Below are 24,346 nucleotides of genomic sequence, written 5' to 3'. Positions count from 1 at the left end.
CTAGCTGGATTATGATGTTAAAAAAAAAGGTGCTCATCCTCCTTTCATACTAAAAATAAATAAATAAAGGTAAATAAGGCATGAAGACAAAAGATGCCAGTTATATTAGCTGTCACTTGATGTCTTTTTCAAACTCTTCCTCTGCAGGGAATCCTTGGGAAGCACAAAACGATGTGGACTTACAAACAATGGAGCAATACAAAAATTTATTAGGTACTAGCCCTAATGTTGTCTGAGTCGCCATCTTTACTATATAGAGATGGATGATTATTTGCATTTTTGTTTATATTCATTGACTAGGTATCCATCCTTCCTCCACTATTCATAGCCAAACAATTAATAAACAAACATTGATTAGGTAAGCCATCACTTCCTCCGTGTTTAATTTACAAACACTGATTAGGTGCCCGTCCTGAACCCGCTGGTTGTGTTGGTCAATAAAATAACCTATAAAATATATGATAAGTTATAACTAAGCTACTCGCTACGTTAGAATGTTAATTAAAATCAGTAGACTAGAACTGCTAAGGAAATTAAACTTTTTCCTAACATTGCTCCGTGGTCTCTCATTTTGATTGTAGTTATCCTTTTTCTTTTTCATTACTAATAAACCTAAACTATATCTTCGCTCTTAGTTATTGTGGGGGAGAGCAAAACGCAGAAAAATGTACTTAGTGTAAGTGCAGCCGAATAGAACTAGAAGTTGAAAAATGTGATGATGGAACGCGGCATGGAATCTTTTCGGAACCCTCTTGCATGTGCCTATTTTATGATAATAATTTAAAAAAAAAGGTTATTAAAATCCATGTTAATTATTGCCGAGAGCTGCTGTGCCACGTGAATCCCGTTAAAAGTGAATATTTCACAAAGGAAGCTACTATCCCGACGGTCCGATAGTACTGTTAGTTATTTCTAATCACACGATCTCTCAATCAATAAGTATTTTATGTAAAACACGTAGTGATTGTGTGTGAATTTACGGTTTATATTGTACTGTCTCTGATAGTATTATCGGGAACCCATTTCCCTTTCACAAATTACAAAGGCATTTTTCATGTAGGTCCCACATCGTTGGCTAAAAGGCGTACATGGATGGCTTAGTATTTACTAACTAATATGAAGCTTGCCGAGTTTAGCTGCTCCTAAGTTTCATTAACTTACGATCATCTGTAGGAAAATATTTTTTCAAATCACTCATTTTTTGCAAAACAAACAAAGCCTTACTCGTGTCTTAATCCTACTACATAACATTATATGGTTTGATAGAATGATCAGATTAAATGACAGCTGTGGCATAGTATAGCTAGAGCCCGTTATACACTTCTCCTTCTAACTCCTACAAGAGAATGACAAAAAGTAGATGAACATGACATCTGATCCGAATAGTGAGTCTGAACACCCTTCTCATCCACACATACAGGCCATACACACGGCTCCTCTAATTTGTGCATTCCCACTTTGTTTTTCTTTAACTTGTCGCATTACTAACACATAACAAAAGCCCATAAACTCACAAAGTTACCAACACTTGCATCTCATGCCCGAGTTTCTCCTCCTCCACCATCTCCTCTGCTATATACAAACATTGATAAGGTACTAGACCCAGACCCGCTTCTTGTGCGGTTCAATAAAATCACATATGAGATATAGAAGTAAATTTTTATTAAGCTAGTTGTCAGATTAGAAAGTCGACTGTAATTGTTACATTGGATGTGACTAATTACCATTGGAATTGTTAGATAAGTACTCCCGAGGAAATTAAACTTTTTCCTGTTCTTTATTCGCATTTTACACCAGTTTGCTTTCTTGAATACTGCTATTCTATACATGACAAAAATTAGTAAGGAAAATGAATGTGAGTCACAACTGACATTGCTTTGCTGTCGCTCTTTCTGATTCAAGTTAGCACAAATGCTTGGGACCGTTTGGACTCTTTTACTTCTAACACTTATTTTGCAAATATTGCAGTAGCTTTCAAAACTATACAATTTTGATAACTAGATTTATATGCTTTTTCATAAATTATAAAACCTAATTATTTTCATTTTGCAATCTTTTTGAGGAAGGCAAAATGCAGAAAAAAGGTACTTAAAAAGTGTGACAAATAGAACAAGTTAACTATATAAGGCGTAAGGCCAAAAAAAACTATGTAAGGCGACCCTGACAAAAAAAAAAAGGCTAGAGAAGGCGACAAAAACAATAATGCAGCGTCGTATGGGATCTTTTTATAATCCCTCTCGCATATTCCTAGTTCATGACAATAATTTCGAAGAACTTTATTAAAATGAACATAGATCTACGGGAAAAAAAATGAATAAGAAGTGACTTGGACAATAAAGAAATCTTATTGAAAGTGGTATTTCACAAGTTACAAAGTTGTTTCCATCTGGTCCGCAACGTGCTACTGCCGACAATTTCATTGACCAAAGCTCGTGAATCGTTGGCTCAATAATTATAAAAAAGAACACCATAAATGTCAAAAAGTTGTGTACGTCGCTCATTTTAGTATTAAAAGTTTTTGTCGGATCACTTAAGTGTCAAATAAAAAAAACTATTTTTTAAGTGCCTCCGACAAGATATGTCGGCCAAAATTAATACGTGGCATTTATAATCAAATTTCTAATATGAAGTGACGTTTTTTAAAATTAAGTCCATGTGAACTTCTAAATTTAAAAAATACAAAGTAAATTTTAAAAAATTAGATTTAAAAATAAGGTATTTTTTTTACAAATACAATTTTCATTTAAAATAAATTTAAAACTAAGCTTAAAATTTTAAAAGAAAACTCTATATACAGCTACCGCCAACTAATGTTTTTAAGCAATAAATTGATAAGATTGTTACGTCACCAACATAAAAGTTTTTTTTTTTGTTCGAAAGGCCAACATACAAGTTTGCCAGCTCTTTCAAGAGGCGTAAGTGACCTTTGGACTCTCAAATAGTTGGCAAAGTGGGGTTTGACTACTCCAGTGATGTATTTTCAATATTGCTATTCACATGATTCCATTTGTCATTGATCGTGAAATGTGGATCTACTTATTTAGTGGTACATTTACTTTTCGTCTTGGTACATGCCTTGCACGAGATTTGATTCACTTATTGTTAGGTGACCATGTGCACCTAGCTGGATTATGATGTTAAAAAAAGGGGGTCAATCCTCCTTTGATGCCCAAACAAATAAAGGTGAATGAGGCATGAAGACGAAAGAGAAGGACATATTTTTCTAAGAGATCCAAGTGGGCCAGAAACCTAAATGAAGATACCTTGAAATTAAAGTTGGACCGTCATCTCAATTAAGTTTTAATCATAAGCCCGATTCATTTTAGGACCTCCGAAATGTGGGTCAGCCCAATTTATTTTACGTCATCACTAGCACCATAAGAGGTCTCTAATTGATTGTTATGGTTGATAACCAAGCAATTGAACCCTATTACAAAACATTTCGGATAAATTTAGAACTTATCTTAAAATTGAGATACAAATTTTAATTAAGTATATATGGAAACTACTAATATCTTATGAATACTAATATTAATTGTTTCCCTGTTAATTTTAATATCTTTCTAGATTTCCATTAGGTCCATAGTTCATGTAAGATATAATTTACACATGCACCGTGGATGACTAATCTGTAGAGTAATTAAGTTACAAAAATTAACTCCAAAGAATCATGTCACTCATCCAAGCATAATGAAATTCACTGACCACATCAAATTTACTAGAAAATTTACCAAGGATATTGAAAAAATTTCATTGTTCAACTCAAGCAATGGGGATCGGGTCTTTATCGGACTCTTTGGACATGGAGACTCTAGCGATGTCATCCCTATCAATGAGCTCAGACACACAAATGTCTCTCGCATGTAGACGTGTTTCTCTCACAAATTTGGACCAAATTTACTGCAGAGCCATAGAAAACCAACTCAGGATGGGATCCTTAGCTTTCACCGTCCACAGGCTAAGAAGGATGATGGTGAAAAGCCAAGTCAAAAGAAAACTATGAAATTGGTTGCAGTTTAAGGTGCATTAGTTGCTAAGGGGTGGACCTAAGAAAGTTGATCAATCAGCCGAAGTTTGTTGCGGGATCGTCTGCTGTACATCTTCGTTTCGTTCTATTCTGCTGAAGTTACTGGTAAAAGGAGTAGCTTACTGTTCAGATTGATACTTGCTTGGTGTAGGCAAGGGATGAAGTGAATGGGCAGTGAGGGTGGTACTGGGAGAACATGATCATCTTCCTATAAGACATCAAGTATAAATTAGGGGCTCTGCATCTGGTCTTTGCTGGAAGCAATACCCAATCAAGCATCTATAACAATGACTAAATCCCTCAGCAGGATTTCATATATGCTTTCGAGACAGAGCAGGATCTACTGTGCATGGAAACAGAGCATGAACATCAGCAAAATGTCAGATTTTTCTAATGAATGATGTGACTGTACGAGCAATCGGTCGATCGAAGCTTCCCCCAAAATCCACACTTTCAGTCGATGCCATCAGAAGAGAAGATTGACGAAATTCTCTGTTCTAAGAAATAGGCGCCCGAACGTTTTGAATTTAGGGCTTTTGTCATGATTTTGCTCTTGCTCTCGTGCTCCGGTACTCCCTCCATTTCAAAGTCATCTTCTTTTCTAGTTAGGTTTCTCTGTTGTATTCTCATTTGCATATTGAGGATCTTCTTTACTGTGGGGTCGAGAAATGATCTCACTACTCGTTGAATGCATAAATTCATAGCAGCCGCCCGAAAAGAAATGAATCAATTGAGCGCGCTGCTGCTGCTGCTGCAAAATTACAATGCGTGGGCCGTTCATGGCCTATTGCTAGAGATCGATATCAGATGGAATTGAGCACATTGCAAATGGTCAAGGTGAGATAAATTATGAGTTAACTGCTAAAAACGAATAGAATGAATTCAGAAAACTAATATACAGAGAGTTTCGCATGGATTAGTTGTGAACTCTGAGAATCTTGTTAGTAAAAATTTGTCTAATCATTTATCAATCATAGTTTGGAGTACCAAATTTATCTTGGATAACAACGTTGTCTGGACAGGAATGTTTGACAGCAGGAGAAATGATTGCTAGGATACTAGTGAACTGATGGGAACAATAATTCTTTTTGAAGCTTATGAAAAGGGGGCCTGCATGTGTCCGGCAATTGATATAGGAATGCCAAAATTATGTTTTATGCCCTTCCATCAGACAGCAATATTTCCCATCATGTGATTCACACTTTGTAGTTTATCTTCTGAGCAGGGTGACATTGGAGATGGTCAAGATGACCTTGTGAGGGTACACTCGGAATGCCTCACAGGAGACATAACTGGATCTGCTAGATGCGACTGCGGCAACCAGCTTGCATAGGTGATGCAGCAGATAGAAGCGGCTGGTAGGGCCATGCTGGTATACCTCAGAGGGCACGAAGGAAGAGGCGTAGGTTTGTGGAAGCAAATGTCGAACTCGGGTTGGCCATTGACTCTAGAGCGTATGGAATTGGTGCTTAGGTATTTCTTACTTAAGTCAGGAACTATAACGATGTGAGAGAGGTCCTAAATAATTTAGCTTCTGAATGAGGTTGGTTCAGCGTCATTGTCATTATATGCTTTGTGGAATAGAGAAGATCAATTAACTAACATCGTCATCCTAAATTTAAAGGTAGATGAATTTCAGTGACCGTTTCAGAAATTGTACATGATATGTAAGACTATTTGAGGAAGCTGGTGACTAAAGCAGAGCTTCAAATTCTCATCTTAAAAAGACGAGATTTGATTAGTAGAAAGAATCACTCCATCATCAAACTTTTCATAGCATATGGTGCTTAACATATTGGCTAATACCACAGATGTTGCGTGACCTCGGAGTCAGGACGATGAAGCTGATGACGAACAATCCGTCAAAGTATGTGGGGCTTAAAGGTTACAGCTTGGCTATTGCTCGGAGAGTCCCTCTAGTAACTCCAATGACAGAGGAGAACAAGAGATATTTGGAGACAAAACGCTCCAAGATGGGGCACATCTATGGTGCAGAAGTCAATGGCCGCTTCAGCAATCTCATAAGCAAAAACGGCAAGCCGAGTAGTACTGTTTCTTCTGATCTGGCCGTGTTCGACTCATAGGAGATGCTGGATAGTTCGACTGCTGATGATTTCTTTGGGGGGATTCAAGCAAGTTAACTGACAGATGGTATTATTACTTTATTTTTTAAGCCCTAAGGTCGAGAACATTGGGATGCCTGCCGACCATGAGTTCTGAAAATTTTAGGGCAATTCAGGTTTATAATTATTATAATATTCATAATTGTTCTCTTGATGTCATTCATCCATTTTGTAAGGCGAAATGGGGAAAGACTAGCCTCTTATTGGAATTTCCTTTCGTGTTATTGATGGATGGCAGGATTCATGTTTATTCACCTTTCCTTGAATCTGGATGTGTTGATCTCTAGACCATTGAATATTTCATGAAAACAGAGTTGGTGCAGGATTTATCCCTTGTTCATCTTTCCTTGAATCTATTTGTATCGATCTCCAGAGACCATTGCAATTTTCATGAAAACAGAGTTGGTGCAAGACATTATTTCTTTCCTTTTCTGTGACCACCTCAATGGTGACAGATATTACTTGTAGGAATATATTAAAGTCTCTGTTAGATCAACTCTCCGTGCTACGAACGAGTTCGGTTTATACTTTGCGAATTAAGACACGTACTCTGAATTTTCGAAGATGCAATTTCCCCATGTAATGTTCACTAGTCTCCCAAAAACATTAGGAAACACATCACCATTCAATTTCTTGCTTTCTTTGATCAGATTAACTAAACAAAACTTGGCGAAGCAGAGATTTTTCTGTAGGGATAGCGAAGTTCACACCTAAGTCTCGACGTTCCTTCTCAAAATGGAGACTTTGAGTTCTACATTATCAATCTTAACAAGCTCAAAGACGCAGGCATCTCCTTCCTTCAGGGAAGTTCCTTTCTGAAATGCGCACCAACCGGCGGAGAGCTTTCCCGAGCCATGTTGTGGGTAGTACACAAGCTTCACTGGCCATGATCCGTCCGTATATTTAAGAGTTGCAGTTTGTGTTCTTCTATTGATGCGTCCCTTAAAAAAGCTGCCTGGGACGGTCTGCAAGTTGATTTTTGATCAACAAATGTTCTATAAGTAAGAACATAAAAGGCATGATGACAAACTCAAGAAATGTTATCCAGACTACAATTTTATAATCTCATAGGCAAACCGGGACCATGTAGGAAAACGATGGTCCATTACGAGAAGATAATTGATTTCATTCCTGTCCAAATTTTGCACATAAGAACAACATTATCTTGGGATGTTTTCTTACCACACCATTCTTCAATTGATGATGTGCCCGGATAACTACTGTGAAGGAAGGATACTGCAGCTCGTACTTGCCGGCTGCTTCGAGAGCCGTAGTTACCCGCGAAGGTTCAGAAGCAGAGCTAAGAGAAGCCAGCATGGCGGGGCTCACCTTGCCTTTGGAATTTTCCATCCTACCTGAATTAGTCAGGCGGGCAGCATAAGAAAAAATGACACAAAACATATGCATTACTAAGATGCACACACCTTCCGAATCTTGTGGCAAAAGCGTTGCTCCTCGATCAGCTCGGAAGCCTTTTGTTTCGGAGCCCAATCCGAGCACAATTGCATGTGAAGTAGTAGCATCATCGACCAAATTAACGGAATCCGATTTCATCGCTTTGGAGGGCTTGTGATGATATGATTTTAGATGCAATTCATCCTTCTCTTTTCTCTTCGGTGAGAAACCATCTAGACTTCGAAGTCTAACTGAGAGATTACAGTGATCATCAACATCTTCCGTTTTAGGCGGGACAAATTCGACAGTGTCGATTAGCGGATAATCTATTTCCGTTGCGCTTTTGTCAAATATGAGCACGTGAAAACCCGAGTCCCCTACGTATTTGAAGACTAAGAAGTGGCCCTCACAGATGGAGTAATGCTCCGCAAATTCCTTCCATCCCTTTGCCAACCAAACAATATCATCCCATTTTTCCAATTCCACTCTCCAACTTCCACCGTCCGGAACCCTCAAACGCACCGTTTCGGGAAGATTCTTACCATACTTTCTCACAAACCTCTTCGGAATGCCCTAGTTTTGTAACATATTAAGTCATCATAAGTACGTAAACAAGCCATAAGAAAAGAATTCTTAAAGAAAAGAGCTTACAAGCCTTCCAGTTTGAAGTGTGTGAGAGAGTACGATCTTGAAGAAATGAGGTGTCTCCTGTGCAAAACTTCGCCCGCCCTGTTCACCGTCTCTCCGGAGAAGGGAAGTCATCCCTCGAGCACAAGTTGTGCAGTAGGTAGTAACGTCTGAATCTAACCTAGTTCTGTGGCTTTATATGAGCGAACTTAATTCAATGTAGCATTTAATTGGAGAAGACATTTGTTTCTGGGATGACAGCTACCTTTCGGGAAGCTGTTCGCCTTCTCTAATGACGTTAAGGATGGAGAAGAGCTAGCTTATCTCATCATTGCGATGAAGAAAAGTCAATAAACAACTGAACGCTTTTGGAAGCTCGTTAAGGAGAACACATTGGGAATCAAACGCATTAAAAGTGGGACGATTTGGTAGATGGTAGAAATTATATTACGAATAATGCCAAAGAAGCTAAGATTTGTATGTCGCATTAGAAATACAAAGACCGATTTTACTTCGATGTAGCACTAAAAAGAGCAAAAAAAATTATGACAATCAAACGAGTGTTGTATGAAAGTTATGACATTCAAAAAGGTAATTGCTTTTCTTGATGAATCTGGGCAGACTATCCCACGAGGCCAAAGAAAAGATAATCCACTCAAACTCGACTAGTATCCATCACGTTTAAGGTAGTCAACCTATCATATCCTCTGCGGACTAAATATTATTGCTGGGAGAGTCTTACTAGTAATTCCTATAACAAGAATTGGAAATTACAAATTGTATACCTGCTATCAACAGAAGAACTTTAGCCTCTGAAAATTCCTTAGCCATGAGTCCGCATATTTATGGCGATCATACTTAATTTTTTTTCCAGCTAATATTTAGGTAACATTCACAATAGGTAAGTTGAAAAGGTGAAAGACTAGTCCTCTTATGGAACTTCCTCCTTCAATGCCAATGCTGGCTTTGAAAATTCATTCTGATTATTTCAAATAGTGATTACCAGACTTCAATCTGAATCTACTTGTGTATTGATCACTAGAGAGCATCATTGCTTCACAAAGATTGATAAAATATCATTCGAGAATATAAATGAATCAATAGATGTTGTAAAGGGTCTTTTATTAATTTTATACAGGAAAGTAAATGTCAAGAAATTTGAAGGTACGCATATTGGAAGTAATCGGGGCCACCCATGTAAATGCAGGTAAAGATAAATTGCAGAAAAGTAAAGATAAATATAGAAAAAAAATTTGAGCTTCCTAATTAATTGTGGAGATTTTACAATGAATACACTTTTTGTATTTATAAACTATTTAGAGATGGTTACATACGACGGTCACATACAATGGCTATTGAATTTGAAAGAACAAATAGCTTCCTAATCCTATCCGTGGCTACATGAAATTATTCTGCAATCTCCCACTATTAAGCAACACTTATAATCAGAAGATGTGAAATAACCATCTAGCAGTTTGTTCCAATGTCAATTCATCATTACTACCTTCGAGTTCCAACACTAAGTAAAATCTGCAATGGCTATCGACTACTTCGTCGACTAGTGAGGGTTCTCATAGATAAATGATGTTTGGTGTCGATGACTCCATAAGAGCGTTGCCGATTTTTTTGACAAAATTATTTATCAACTCGATTTGTTACTTGTAGATAATAATCAAAAGTTGATCATTTTTTTTATGTTAGCGTATGCCCCTTTTCAAAATTAACTGAATGATTCATCAATCATTCGATTCTTTTTAAATTAGATAATCAAGAGTCATTATATGCACCATTGTCATCACCAAATTTGTGTTTTCCTTATCAAATTATTCTTGAATTTATTTCTCGAAAAGAATACAATTAATTGTGCTATTACTCCATGAATGATGTCATTTGCAATATTTTTTTGCTTATTGAATCTTCTTCGCTCATAATAACTTGGCTTTCTGTTTAATTATATTGTGCCATGTTTTAAGGGTAAGTAAAAAATTTCAATGAACTTATTAATGTCAAACGAGTAAATTTCAAGATCCGTAGCCCTATCTATTATCGTTTTCTTTTATTTTGGAAGGCTTTAAGTATCAGCAAACATAAGGCTTGCCGAGCACAAAATTTGCAACATCTAGTTCAATATTTTCCTCTTGGTCAATTCATCATCAGACTTTCGACCCAAAAAAAAAAAAAAGTATCATCATCTGACTCATAATATTTTTAGTAAAGTCACATGTTATGTAAAGCCTTCATGTGACCTTTTATCTCTGTCTTTAATCATTTGCCCATGTTTAGATACTCTCGTTGTCAATTGAAATAAATCAGCAAAGCATTGGCCCTCGAACTTTTCTCTAAGAATGAATTTGAATCCATCAAAAGCCAAATTCGTAAGTACTTTTGTTGAGAACGACATGAGACATCTATTTCTAACCTTTCTTAAATCGAGCAGATAACTGACTAATTGACTAACTATTATATTAATAAAGTCTAGCCACATCAACGATCGATATTTCAGGTATCATTTTATGAGATTGAGAATGCAATTGTTGTTTCATCTCTGCCCAATTACACACAAATTAGGTGGTAAATATATATACCAAGTGAAATTTGCTTTTGGAAAAGACAGAGAAAATAACATAAGTATTTAAAACTGTTTGTCCATGCTTTCCCACATTGGACTATGAATCGAATAGTGTGTTCGATAGTCGATTGTTCATTTTCGCTCATAAAAATGGCAAAGTCATGCATTTTGAAACCTTTTGAAAATAGCTTGTTATCGACCCATTCAAAATGCAATTTCCTCCAAACATGTATGATAACACTCATGTCTAGTCCCAATTATTGTTGTACTATTACGAAAAACCGTACAGGGTTTAACTGTGGATTTGCCATTTTGGCCCCTAAGTGGTGATGCTGGTTTTGTAGGATTTTTTTTTACGTCAATTGGCATGTTAGGCTGAATAGAAATATTCACATTGGGTGATATATCAATGGCGCCCCTGCCGTTACATTTTCCAGAGCCACTCCCTTTACATTTTTAGTATTCAATAATTGACCAACCTGTCGGCTAGTTTGATTTACCAAATTGTTGCGACCAATTTGGTTTCTTTGACCAACATTAGCCTGCCTATTTCAATTATTTTGACTTTGATTAGAAGATTCAAGCCTTTGCATAATTTTTATAGGGGTTGATTACTCAGACCAACATTATAAATATCAATAAATGGATAAGACTAGGAATGTACCCGCTGATCTTGGCATCGAGAGGGCGTCATTTATGTCGTTGATGATGGTTGACTTGATTACATCGGTTATATGATTCACAAGGTAGTTGGCCATATCATTTTGTTGCTTTTCAAATATTCTTCTCATGGTTTATACCATGTTGACATCTGGCGCACAGCCTCTCTCAATTACTCGTCATTGAGATGCAATTGGAAGATCAACTTCCTCACATTGATTACCTTCTGCCGCTCTCTTAGTGATTGAAGTGTCGGAATGCGCGGTCGTCTCATTACCAGTTTGTAGTAATGGATTGTTGTTGCCAGCAGCATTGTCGGACTCTTGTTGATTATGATTCTTGCATTGTAGTCTCCTTGAATCAACAAAATGTGTCTCACCAAGCATGCCAAAAAGATATTTCACCTACAATGATGAAATATTCTTTGAGAATGTGGAAGGATCCATATGAATCAACAAAGGTTGCGAAGGGTCCTTTGTTGATTTTGGACGGAAAAGTTAATCACAAGAAATTTAAAGGTATGGAGATTTGATGAATCGTGGCCAGCCATGTAAATGTAGGAAAGTAAAGATATATTTAGAACATTGAAATCCGTGACTGATTGTGGGGATTTTATGATATATGGGGTATCTATAACTCTCTATGACAGTTATGTATGATGTTGCATACAAGAGTTACTGAATTTGAAAGAACAAATAACTTTCTAATCCTATTTCCGGTTTGTTTCGCCGGAATTTCTCCGCAACAAAATATCTTTCATCGAAATTTGTTTTTCGGCTTTTAAATGTGATAAAGGGTCTTGTGGCGATCTTGGACAAGAGAAATCTAGATAATCAAAAAATCAACACACAAAATATGCAAAGATTCAAATAAAATTATACAAACATGGTCCCAACTAGAGTTTGACTCGACGGAGAGATTCGACAAGCACAATTCAAAGGAAGTCGATACACATGAATTTGGGAGAAACTATACAATCTATAAGATCAAACCGGAGTTTGATTCAATGGAATTACTTAACAAGCACAACTCCTACCCAAAAATAGCGAACCAAATGCATCCAAAACTATGCCGGAGTTTGACGCAACGATAGAGTTTGAATACGCCTCGATGATACATCAGAGTTTGACTCAATGGTGCAAAATCTAAGATAAAGATCAATGTCGGATTTTGACTTGACGACGAGAATCTGAAAGTTACAACTAAGGAAAGTAAAGTGCATTGTGATAAGTAAAAATAAATTTTGTTGATTTGTTTGGGGGGGCTTTCTATAAACGCTTGATGGTACTTATATTGATTGAGCAATTACCTGCTCTTTGACTAGTGTAGCTTTTGGCATGTCGATAACTTCCACGTTCACCATATCCCATGAATCTATTTGACCAAGCCCTTTTGTAACTACTGACTTCCTTTGTATCGGTTTGTTCCTTTTCTTTTACTGGTCGGATAAATCGTGCCCAAATTCTTCCTTTTGAGCCGAGTCTCTGGGGAATTGTTCCAACGCCCAAGTAACTGCCATGCCTTAGGATTGCTTGTATAGGTTCAATCCTCTTCTTCCTTTGTTCATGTGGGCTATACTCACGTTCTTCGTATCTTCAGAAAGTTGTTTTATCATTCAGATAATTATCAATAACTGTTCTTCCACCATGTATTCCAAGGCAAATATCCACCTTTTCTAGCGCGCTCTTGGAAAATATTCAGATGCTTGGCGGGATCATTCCTTGTTGGCACCAATTTTATAGTTATTTCTATTGAGGTTGATGTCTTGTATTCTGTTATCCAAGAAATTATGAGACAGTTCCGAAAGGCCCCCAGGCCCGGGACAGCACGGGCGTCCGGGGGGGCCACCCCGGCGGGGGTCGCGGGGGCGGCGCCCTCGAGCCGCCAAAGGCGTTTTATGTTCAGTTATAGAATGATTTCTATGGGAAAATTAAATATTTCAGGCTATGTGGGCAATTTTGTAATTTTTTCCATGTAGGGTTTCGCTATATATATTTAGGGCGAAACAAGTCTCTATCATATGGAGAGGGTGTGAGAAAAAGCGATTGTACACTTTTCTACGTTATTAGTGAAACAGATCTCATCTCCCCGTAGACGTAGGTAGGCGGAACATTTCCGCTGCCGAACCACGTAAATTCTTGTGTTGTGCGAATTTCCATTACTTTCTTGCATCGTTGATAGGATCGAATTTAGATATTCGACAATTTCGTCCATCTTTAATAACTCTTGGTACATGTCATTATCCTTCCCTGGTATTAATAGTCCATTTGATGTTTACTCACCGACAATACTTATAGGAATCCTCACGTGTCCTGCACATGACTTCTTCATGTCTCGATGCTATTAGGACACTTGCTCTTCATGTGTCTAGCACATGTATCAATCCCTCTTGCGCGTAGCATGTGTATTGATGGACAGATTATTTTGAGTGTGAATACTTTTACGAGATTTTATTCTACAATCTCCTATTATTAAGTGACACGTATCAATAAGTTGTAAAATAACCACTCGGTTGTTATGTTTCGTCGTCGATTCATCATTATTGCCTTCGAGTTCCAACTTTTGGTCATTGATAACTGACGTTTTGTGTCAATAACTTTGTTGGAGAGTTGTCGATTGTTTAGACCAAACTGATTATCGACTCGGCTTGTCACTTATCTCTAATAACCAAAAGTTGACCATTTTTTAGTGTCCACTATGACCTGTATGATGAACACAAGACTGCTATTTGATGTTTGCAATCTGCAATGGAGAGATCCCAGTAATGAGCAGCGACTTGCATGGAATCCATATATGGAGCGTCCTAATGTGGTGTTCACAGTCACATTAGTCTCACCGAAGGAAAAAGCATCAAGAAACACAAGATTGTCCCGTCTATCACTGCAAAAACTGTGCTTAGTCTCAGAAAAAACTAAAGCAGAGATTCACAATGGAAATTCTGAACTTCTTGAGCACTAAAAATGTACTTGTGATGCTTTCTCTGCTGTTAGAAGAGTAAAATCATTTTGTGCAAGGGTTCTTGAAGATGATGAAATTAAACACGATAGTGCTCAAACACACAGAGGTCTCCTTCCTTAGAGAAGCTTCCTTTACAAAACTACTCTGCCAAAGGCGAGCATCTGGGGACAATTGTTTGGAAGAAGAGAATTGGGTGAAAGCAATTAGATATATGGGTGGACTCAAACTTTTGTAGAGACCCTGCATTGTTCTCTTTCTTCGATTTATAGTTTGTCGAATAAATACACATGTAACCGGAATTTCACTGGTCTCCAGAAAACGTCAGAATGCATCACCATTCAATTACTTGCAGCTTTCGACCCCAAAAAAAAAAAAAAAATTACATGCAGCAGAAAGGCTTGCTTTCTTTGATCTGATTATCTAAACAAAACATAGTTTAAGCAGAGATTTTTCTGATGGCATACCAAAGTTTACCTCTAAGTCTTGACATTCCTTCTGAAAATGGAGACTTTGAATTCAATATCATCATTTCTAACAGGCTTGAACACACAGACATCTCCTTCCTTTTGGAGAAGTTCCTTTCTGAAACGCGCCCCAACCGGTAGAGAGCTTTCCCGAGCCATGTTGTGGGTAGTACAGGAGCTTCACTGGCCATGATCCGTCCAAATGCTTAAGAGTTGCGGTTTGCATGCTTCCATTGATGCATCCCTTAAAAAAACCACCTCGGACATTCTGCTTAGTTCATTTTTTATCAACAAATGAACTATGAATAAGAACATAAAAGGTATGATGACTAACACAAGAAATGTCAATATGATGACACCTTACGAGAACCATTATCTCAGGTTCTTCTCTTACCACATTATGCCCCAATAGATTATGTGACCGGATAACTACTTTGAAGGAAGGATACTGCGGCTTGTACTTGTTGGCTGCTTTGAGAGCCGACGATGCCTGAGATTGTTTAGAAGTAGAGGTACGAGAAGCTAGCATGGCGGGGCTCACCTTGCGTTTGGAATTTTCCATCCTACCCGAATGAGCCAGGCAGAGAGCATAAGAAAAAATGACACAAAGCCTATGCATTACTGATAGGCTAAGTTTCACACATTTCCTGAATCTTGTGGCAAAATCTTGGCTCCTTGATCAGTTCGGAAGCCTTTCAATTTGGAATCGGATCCAAGATTACGGTGACCATCAGCATCTTCCATCTTAGGTGGGACAAATTCGACAAAGGTCTGGGTTCAATTTCTTCTTTGTCGGCGTACGTTAGCGAATAATCTATTTCCGTTGCGCTTTTGTCGAAAATGAGCATGTGAAAATCCAAGTCCCCTACGTATTTGAAGACTAAAAAGTGGCCCTCACAGATAGAGTAACGCTCCGCAAATTCCTTCCATCCCTTTGACAACCAAACCATTTCATCCCATTTTTCCCACACCACTCTCCAACTTTCACCATTTGGAACCCTCAAACGCACCGTTTCGGCAAGATTCCGGCCATACTTTCTCACAAACATCTTCGGAAAATCCTAGTTTCATAACATATAAAGTCATCATAAGTACGTGTTGACAACCGAATTTTTAGTCGGTTTTCCTTTAGTTTTATTTTCTAAAAATTCTCAAAAATTCACAAAAAATCAAAAAAATTAAAAATCAACATTGGAAGCCTTGGCCAAGCCTAAGGAACCAATTTAGAACAAAAAATAATTTTTCATATTTTTCGCATTTTTTTAATATTTTCCGAAAATAGAAAAATCTTTGAAAAATCATAAAAAATGATTTTCGAGGTCACAAAAATACAGAAAAATGTTCAATATTTTTATTTTAATTCCCTTTTAATATTGACCTCAAGAAAAATTGAAAATTGAGTTCAATTTTAGGTGTTCCTTCACAATGCCTAAGGTTGAATTTTCATAAAAAAAATACCAATTGAGTCTTTTTATTTGCAATTTTTGCACATTTTAAGTCTAAACGTTCAATTGTAGTCCCTTTGAGCTTCAATTTGATCAATCGCACCCTAAATCGCGCGAATTGCACGGATTGCACAAAATTCCCAAAATATTTGCAATTTAGTCCCTCAATTGGCCAATTTTTGAAATTACTTTTAATTGGGGGAATTTCTATACACAATTGGACCACCCCTAGGGTTTTTGCACATTCTGAATCGATTGGCATAGGTCTCATGGTCCAATTTGATCGAATTGACACTCAATTAAACATTTCCCTAATTTGGGCATTCATGAAAATTTGGGGTTTTTGTTGAAATTGACATGAACTTTTGGGCAAAACCACTTTTTTAGATAATATTCGGGGTCTTAAGTCCAATTTTGAGGTTTAATTTCAAAAATTCCCAGTAAATTTGGGTTAATTTCGAAAATTACACGTCCGAACCGGTTCGGACCGGTCTGACCGGCGGTCGGACCGGTCCCGTACAGTACATCATCTTCCTCACAGATTCGTGCATTTTTTGCAGGTTTGAACAATGGATTTCAACGACCAAATTGAAGCTCGATTCGAACCTAATCCGACTAATCACATTAGGGCTTTTGTGGTTCAACTCAAGAGGAGTCGATTGCCACCGACGCCGGAACCAATCGTCACCGGAGATGCGCCGGCGATCGAGTCAAAGGTTCAGCGCATACAAAAGTCAACATTTCGTAAAAACGCACAAATTCAAGCTTAATTCGTGACTAACGGAGAACCAAACGGAGCGTGTCTTCATGCTCGTCGCCGTTCGACCTCCGGTGACCAAAAACGCGTGTGATTTAGCACGTGAGAGCCTCGGCCAGCTCACGTCCAACGCACCAATTTTTCGAAAATGAGTATAAAAGGGCCAAGAGAATTCTAGAACGGGAGAGGTTCATTTTGCTCGCACAAGCAACAGAATAGAGAGAGAAAGAGAGAGATTAAGAGAGAGAGGCTCTCGCGAGCGTTGAGGTCACTTCACCGGAGCTCCGACCGTAAGCCACCCGTCCGACCATCTCGGGCGATCTCGAGCTTCGAAACCAAGTCCAGAAGCTCGCATTCACTCCAAGGAAGCGATCGCGCCGCCCGAATCAACCCGCAACGCCCCAAAACGGTAAGTTGAACTTCAAACCTTGCTTCTGTGCATCAATGGCATCATGATGTTCCGAGTGCGATCTTTGAAATTGATGTGTGCGTTTTTGTTCGGGAGCATTTCTGATCATGTATGTATCTTGTTCTGGCTTTGATTTTGCACGAATATCTTCAATCGAGTCCGTCGACTCTAACCTCCACGGCCGAGCACTGTCGAAGCTTGCCTAGACGATTCTAGGCCAAACCAGGTCGATCCGACCTGCGGGTAAGTGTTCCTAACTTGATTCTAATGTGTTTGAAGCTTGAATCGCACCGAAATGCTCAATATCGCTTGATTAAAGTTCGGGACGTCGTGATCGTGTGTGATCCGATTCTCGCGATTCTATGGATGTAATGGCTTGATTTTTGGATATGTTAGTCTAGAGGTTCAAAGTAGTCGAACGCCGTAGGTTTCATGTTATTCCGGCGAGATCTCATCGTTAGATCTCGCCGGAGAGATGTCAGCCGTCCGTTGGTTGTCGTCGCAACGGAGAAGACGGAGTTGACGTGGCATAGTCAATAGGTCAAAGTCCTACGTGTCGAGTCCCCATTGGTCCACCTTGGATCCGAGTCGGCTCGGCCGTTGGCGCGAGCGAGCCGACTCGGACGCGATCCGACGGCTAGGATAATTCGCCTAGTTTGATTTGTGGCCGTCGGATCTGCAATTTTTGTATTTTAGGAAATTAGATATATTAGACAAAAATAGAGTATTTCAGAAACGGTGTCGTCTAGCTCGGGGATATGCGACGTCGTTCTTGGCTGAAGAAGGAGTGGACGGTCCGGATCTAGTCCAGGTTAGATCGTGACCGTCCGTGCGTTTAACAAACACGGCGTCGTTTAAGGAGTATAGTCCAAAACGTTGTCGTTTAAGCTTGAATAGGGACGAACGGCTCGAGTCTAAGCTAGGGTTAATCGTAGCCGTTCAACGTACTAAATGAAGCGTCGTCATTTTGCTTTAGGAGAGAGCAAACGGCCCGGATTGAGTTCTAGATTGCATCGTGGCCGTCCGTTTGATTCAAAGTGATATGGCGCCGTTTAGGGTTAGAGAAGAATACGTCGTCGTTTCACTTAGGCGTGGATCGACGGCTGAGATTGATCCAGGAATTGATCTCGGCCGTCCATCATTTTGTGTATATATTCGGATATTAGGATTTTAATATTGGAAAATACAAAAATAAATAGTATAAATACGTATTTGGTATTGTATAGGTGTAGAGCGGGTCTATGGGCGGTCGGACCGGGTTGACCGGCCGTTGACCGGTTTGACCCGGTCCGGTTTAATAATAAAAAATAAAAAAAATAAAAAAAAATTCCAAAAATTCCAAAAAAATTGTAAAAATACTTAGAAAATTCATAAAAATTCCCAGATTTTCACAAAAAAATTCTAAAAATTCCTAGATCGATTCGGGACTCATAAAGTCTGGATTGAAAATTTTTGAGACTCCGAGGGTCGATTAATTTCGATCCGGAAAATTTCCAATATTTTTGAAAAATAATAAAAAATTCAAAAAAATAGAAAAATTAGAAAAATTCTAAAAAATCACAAAAAATAGGAAATGGCCACATTCAACCGGCCAATCCGAAATTTTGTGATTTTCGGGTCCCGAACCCCAAAAATGACCATTCTACCCTTCCGGGCCTTCCGCCCCAAATTTTCGCCAAATCACCCCAAAACCCGGTTTTTGATTTTTGTGTGGGCCGATAGGGCCATTTTAGACATGTCAAACCTTGATTGATTGACTTGATTGACTTTGATTGTTTTGATTGCATATTAAATTTTTGATTGTGATTGTTAGGAATAGAAAAATCCCCGTCTGCATGAAAACTTAGAACTGTTAGAACCTACCTCACCCGATATCGCATCCGCATGAACTCGTAGGTTAGAAGATCATTCAACATCGATAACCGAAAGGGCGTCAATTTGAATCTTGGCGTAACCAAGTCCCCGGACCCAAAAATTTCTGGTTTTCGCGGAACCGAACGGTTTCTCCCGACCGCTCGGTAAGGTTTTCCGATCGTACCTTCCAATAAACCGATCGGTGGCGACTCCAAATTGCATGTACACATCGCACATGCCACCCGACCACACTAAGGTCGATTTCGATAAAATTTTTACCCGACATCGCGATTCGAGTAATGAGTCTTGGGAGAGACCCGCGATCCCGAAGGATCCCGCCGACAACCGGGGTCCTACCTATAAAAACGGATCGGCTCGTTAACCCTCTCACCACCGGAAAAGATTTGGGGAAATTTCCGGGAGGGTCGCGACAGTACGTAAAGAAGCGGTGCCAGATTATATTTTAGCACGAACCGACTCGAAAGAAAAGGCTAGTGCGTACAAGGCTTCGACCTTCCAAGCCTTGGTACGTCCAAAAGAATTCTTAAAGAAAAGGACTTACAAGCCTTCCAGTGTGAAGTGTGTGAGAGAGTATGATCTTGAAGAAATGAGGTGTCTCCGGTGCAAAACTTCGCCGGCGCTGTTCATTGTCTCTCCAGAGACGGGAAGTCATCCCTCGAGCACAAGTTGTGCAATAGGTAGTAACGTCTGAATCTAACCTAGTTCTGTGGCTTTACATGAGCCAACTTAATTCAATGTAGCATTTAATTGGAGAAGACATTCATTTCTGGGATGAGAGCTACGTTTTGGGAAGCTGTTCGTCTTCTCTAATGACGTGAAGGAGGGAGAAGGGCTAGCTTGTCTCATCACCGCGATGAAGGAAAGTCAATAAACAATTGAATGCTTTCGGAAGCACATTAAGAAGAACACATTGGGAATCGAACGCATTAAAAAAGGGACGATTTGGTAGTTGGCAGAAATTACATTAAGAATGATGCCAAAGAAGCTAAGATTTGTATGTCGAATTAGAAATACAAAAACCGATCTTATTCCGATGTAAAACTAAAAAGAGCAAAAAAGAAAAACGTTATGACAGTCAAAACGAGTATTTGCATGAAAGTTATGACACCCATACTGTTCTTGGGGCCTAAGGAGGTTTAGCTTTGGATGCCGAACTAAAGCAGGGAATTGTTTTTCTTGGTGGATCTCGGCAGGCTATCCTGTGAGGCCAAAAAAGGGATAATCCCCTCAAACTCGACTGGTATTCATCATGTTTAAGGTAGTCAACCTATCATATCCTCTGCGGACTAAATATTACTGCTGGAAGAGTCTTATTACTAGTAATTCCTACAACCAAGAATTGGAAATTACAAATTGTATACCTGCTATCAACCGAAGAACTTTAGCCTTTGAAAATTCCTTATCCGTGAGTCCGCAGCGATCATACTCAATTTTTTTTCCCCGCTAATATTTAGGTAACAATCATGATTATTTTGTTCAATTTCACTCTTCGTTAGGTAAGTTGAAAAGGTGGAAGACTGTCCTCTTATGGAACTTCCTCACTTAACGTCAATGCTGGCTTTTAAAATTCGGTCTTATTGATCACTAGAGAGCATCATTGTTTTAGGAAAAAAAAAGTGATACGAGAATACAGATGAATTGACAAAGGTTGTAAATGGTCATCAATTGATTTTGGACAAGAAAGTAAATGACGAGAAATTTAAAGGGAGGCAATTGGGACCAGCCATGTAAATGCAGGAAAAAGATAAAAAGCGGGAAAATAAAGACAACAATTAAAAAAGAAAGAAAAAAACATTGAGTTCTGTAATTAATTAAAGGGATTCTACAAATGAATATGCTTGTGATATTTATAGCTATCTATAAACAGTTCAAGCTTATATTGTTGTGTCTCTGCCTTCTTACGATGGGTTTGGCCCATTGAGAATATCAGGTCTAGCTCATGATGAATTAGTAAAACTAATTACTCGAGATCATGCTTTTAGTCATATTAGTACAGCAATGCTCTAAGTCTTCCATCAGATTCTAATATTTAGTAGAGTAATTTAGATAGGGAATTACACAAATTGCCTTATTTGTCAATGATTTTTTCAAATCTAACTTGAAATCATTAGATTTTCTCTTTCCTTACCAAATGAAGGAAGTCGTAAGATTTTGAATCGTATTGGCCTTGCAAGCTGCCTAAAGCGGCACATCCAAGGTTCATCTCAATCGATGAACTCTGGTACTCAACTCCAGCTGAAAAATTGAGACTTTTAACACAAGATCGTCTCCATGCTCGCGGCAGGCAGAGCAGAGCACCACACGCTCGTTCGGATATCTCCTCGTCTTCACTTCACCGGTCGCAACTTGTTTGTTTTCCTGAATATGTATCTTGATGAATCCATAAGGAGTACTCTGCCCTATGCATATAATTTCAAACAGCCAATACGAATTTCAGTGATTACTTCGGAGACTGTATAGAGGTTGTAGGACTACCAGAGGAAGCTGGTGACTAGAGCAGAGCATGAAATTATCATCTTAAAGAGATGAGATCTAATCAGTATAAAGAATCACTCCATCACCGAACTTTCCCAGATAACAGAGTTGGTGCAGGACATTCTTTCTTTCCTTTTCTAACCACCTCAAAGGGCGAGAGAAATTACTTGAAGTATTATACTAAAATCTCTGTTACTGACCAACTCTGCATATTGGCGTGAGATAAGGATTGCTTATGACCTTCTGTTTTATCGAACCCATGCTGCGGATGAGTTCGATTTATACATAGTCGAACAAAGACGCAAATATGCAAAGAGATTTGAAATTAGGCACACATGTACCCGAATTATGCAATGTGCCCTGTGTAATGTTCGCTGCTCGCCAGAGAGCATCAGGAAATGCATCACCATTCAATTAGTTGCAGCAGAAAGGTTTGCTTTCTTTGATCTGATTAACTAAACAAAACGTAGCAAACCATAAACTTTCTTTTTTTTTTTTAGGCATGCCAAAGTTTACGCCTAATTCTTAACATTCCTTCTGAAAAGGGAGACTCTAAGGTCATGACCCGTCCGAACATTTAAGAGTTGCGGCTTGCATGCTTCCATTGATGCGCACCTTAAGAAAACAGCCTGGGATAGTCTGCGGAGTTGATTTTTGATCAGCAAATGATCTATGAGTAAGAACACAAAAGGTATGATAACTAACACAAGTAATGTTGACCAGACCAAATTTTGCACATGAGTGCCATTATGTCATGATCTTTTCTTACCACATTTTGCTTCAATAGATTATGTGACCGATTGACTACTGAGAAGAAAGGATTCTGCAGCTTGGACTTGTTGGCTGGTTCGAGAGCGTAGTTGCCCACGAACATTGAGAAGTAGAACTACCAGGAGCCACCATGCCGGGGCTCACCTCGCGTTTGGAATTTTCCGTACTGCCTAAATTAGTCAGGCAGAGAGCATAAGAAAAAGCGATACGAAAGTGTATGCATTACTTATAGGATAACATTCACAGACCTTCCGAATCCTGTCACTGAAGATTTGCTCCTTCATCAGTTTGGACAGTCTGTTAGTTGATCGAAATTGCATCAAGAATAACGTCGGAGGTACGGAGACTGAAATCGATAGAATTAATTCACAAAGTGATGTGCAAAGTAGCTAATGAACTTTTCTCAACAAAATGGTGGGTTCTGGGCAGGCTATGCCGTCAGGCCAAACACCACCTCTAGTCGTTATAGACAGTTAGGGCAAAAGAAAAGATTATTCACTCAAACTCAACAGGTCCAATCCATCATGTTTAAGCTAGTCAATCTTTATTTCCTTTGTCGAGTCCAGATTAGTATTTAACTTAAATTCCTGTAACTAAGAATTGAAAGTTAAACATTGGGTGCCTGCCACAAACTAAACATATTTAGCCTTTAAAAATTCCTTAGTCGTGAGCCCTGCATTTTTAAGGCGATTGAATATAAGTTTTTGCAGCTAATATTTAGGTAAAATGATTATTTCGTCCTTGATTATTTCCGTAAATGATCATTCTGTTTATGGATCTTCCACCTTCATTGTCGATGCTGGCTTTTAATATTCATCCTTGATTATTTCCGTAAATGATCAATAGAGTTTAATCTAAATCTACTTGTGTATCTGTCACTAGAGACCAACACCTATTAGAAAATTGAAGCTTGCGGTGTCATCATATCTCGTTGAGTTGTCATCGAGAAGGACTTGACTACATCTGATTCAAATCGTTTATGACTTAATCGCACTTTTTTAAATTTTAGAGCTTGATTGCACATTAAGCTATCGCTAAGAATTTTTTTATGCAATTTCCTAAAATAAAAAAAGAAAAGAAAAGAAGAGAGTGGATATCGAACGATAAGAGAGTTCAAGGAAAAAGAAACCAAATGAGATGCTCAGGGTGGGCTCTAAGTAGTTATGCTGACGTGGCAAATGCTAGAGGATTTGCTTATTTGGCACATTAATGGTCAATCAATTAGAAATCGGTTGTCATTTTAAAAGTCATTTATGTCTAATTTCATTAAATTATTAGCTAATATGCAAACTACCATTTTCCTTGGAAGGTCTATTGTCAATGAGAAAGAGGGAAATTGGAAATAGAATCACTTACCTTTGACTGTGCCTCAGTAACTTCCAAATCTCCGCACCACTTGTAGCATCCGCCCTTCCCTTCATCGGTGACTAGACAAGTTTAAAAAGATTCAAAAAAGAAAAAAAAAAATAAGAAATCGTGCTTTAGAAGTCAGGCAATTCGAAAGCAAAGGCAAATGACCAAAATAATAATAAAATATTAAGAATATCATTAATTGGATCTCACCAATTTTATGTGCATTTTTTTTATGCTGATAACTTTTGTATGGTCGTATTGAGATCACCACCCCAGTTCTCATCCAATTTGTATCTGAATAGTCTCCCGGATTGTAGTTGTGGCATGCTCAGCATACCATTGGAAAAGATCTTCATTTTCGGGCACTCTTCCACTTCAATCCGAACAGGGGATGGAAACCTCAATATGCAACTGGTGGTGGAGGAGAAGCATTCTAGG

General features: G+C 38.5%; 1 protein-coding gene and 1 long non-coding RNA gene across 2 annotated transcripts; both read right to left on the bottom strand.

Moving 5' to 3' along the window:
- Positions 1-6,860: 6,860 nt before the first annotated feature.
- Positions 6,861-12,764, bottom strand: LOC125315314 (B3 domain-containing transcription factor VRN1-like). The gene is made up of 5 exons (XM_048279765.1): positions 12,711-12,764; positions 12,519-12,590; positions 7,575-8,118; positions 7,333-7,505; positions 6,861-7,115 (listed from the first exon to the last, which is right to left on the bottom strand). Exons 1-5 carry the CDS (start codon positions 12,762-12,764, stop codon positions 6,861-6,863), a joined length of 1,098 nt encoding a protein of 365 aa, XP_048135722.1.
- Positions 12,765-14,913: 2,149 nt separating this feature from the next.
- On the bottom strand, positions 14,914-22,838 carry LOC125315146. The gene is made up of 3 exons (XR_007198499.1): positions 22,804-22,838; positions 22,554-22,725; positions 14,914-15,091 (listed from the first exon to the last, which is right to left on the bottom strand). It is a non-coding gene; the product is annotated as an uncharacterized LOC125315146 (long non-coding RNA).
- Between the last annotated feature and the right edge of the window lie 1,508 nt (positions 22,839-24,346).

This window comes from Rhodamnia argentea, chromosome 5 (genome assembly GCF_020921035.1).
Source record: "Rhodamnia argentea isolate NSW1041297 chromosome 5, ASM2092103v1, whole genome shotgun sequence".
NCBI lineage: Eukaryota > Viridiplantae > Streptophyta > Magnoliopsida > Myrtales > Myrtaceae > Rhodamnia > Rhodamnia argentea.
Note: the sequence above shows the minus strand (reverse complement) of the source record. Positions and strands in the feature narration are given on the sequence as shown.

Bases quoted from the DNA above. Each gene is read 5' to 3' on its own strand.
- LOC125315314 (XM_048279765.1), bottom strand. From the start codon at position 12,764: ATGGTGAACGTGGAAGTTATCGACATGCCAAAAGCTACACTAGTCAAA. The intron at 7,506-7,574 runs GTGTGTGCATCT...TGACTAATTCAG, and splicing joins TTTGCCACAAGATTCGGAAG to GTAGGATGGAAAATTCCAAA. The intron at 7,116-7,332 runs GTAAGAAAACAT...ATCAACTTGCAG, and splicing joins ATCAATTGAAGAATGGTGTG to ACCGTCCCAGGCAGCTTTTT.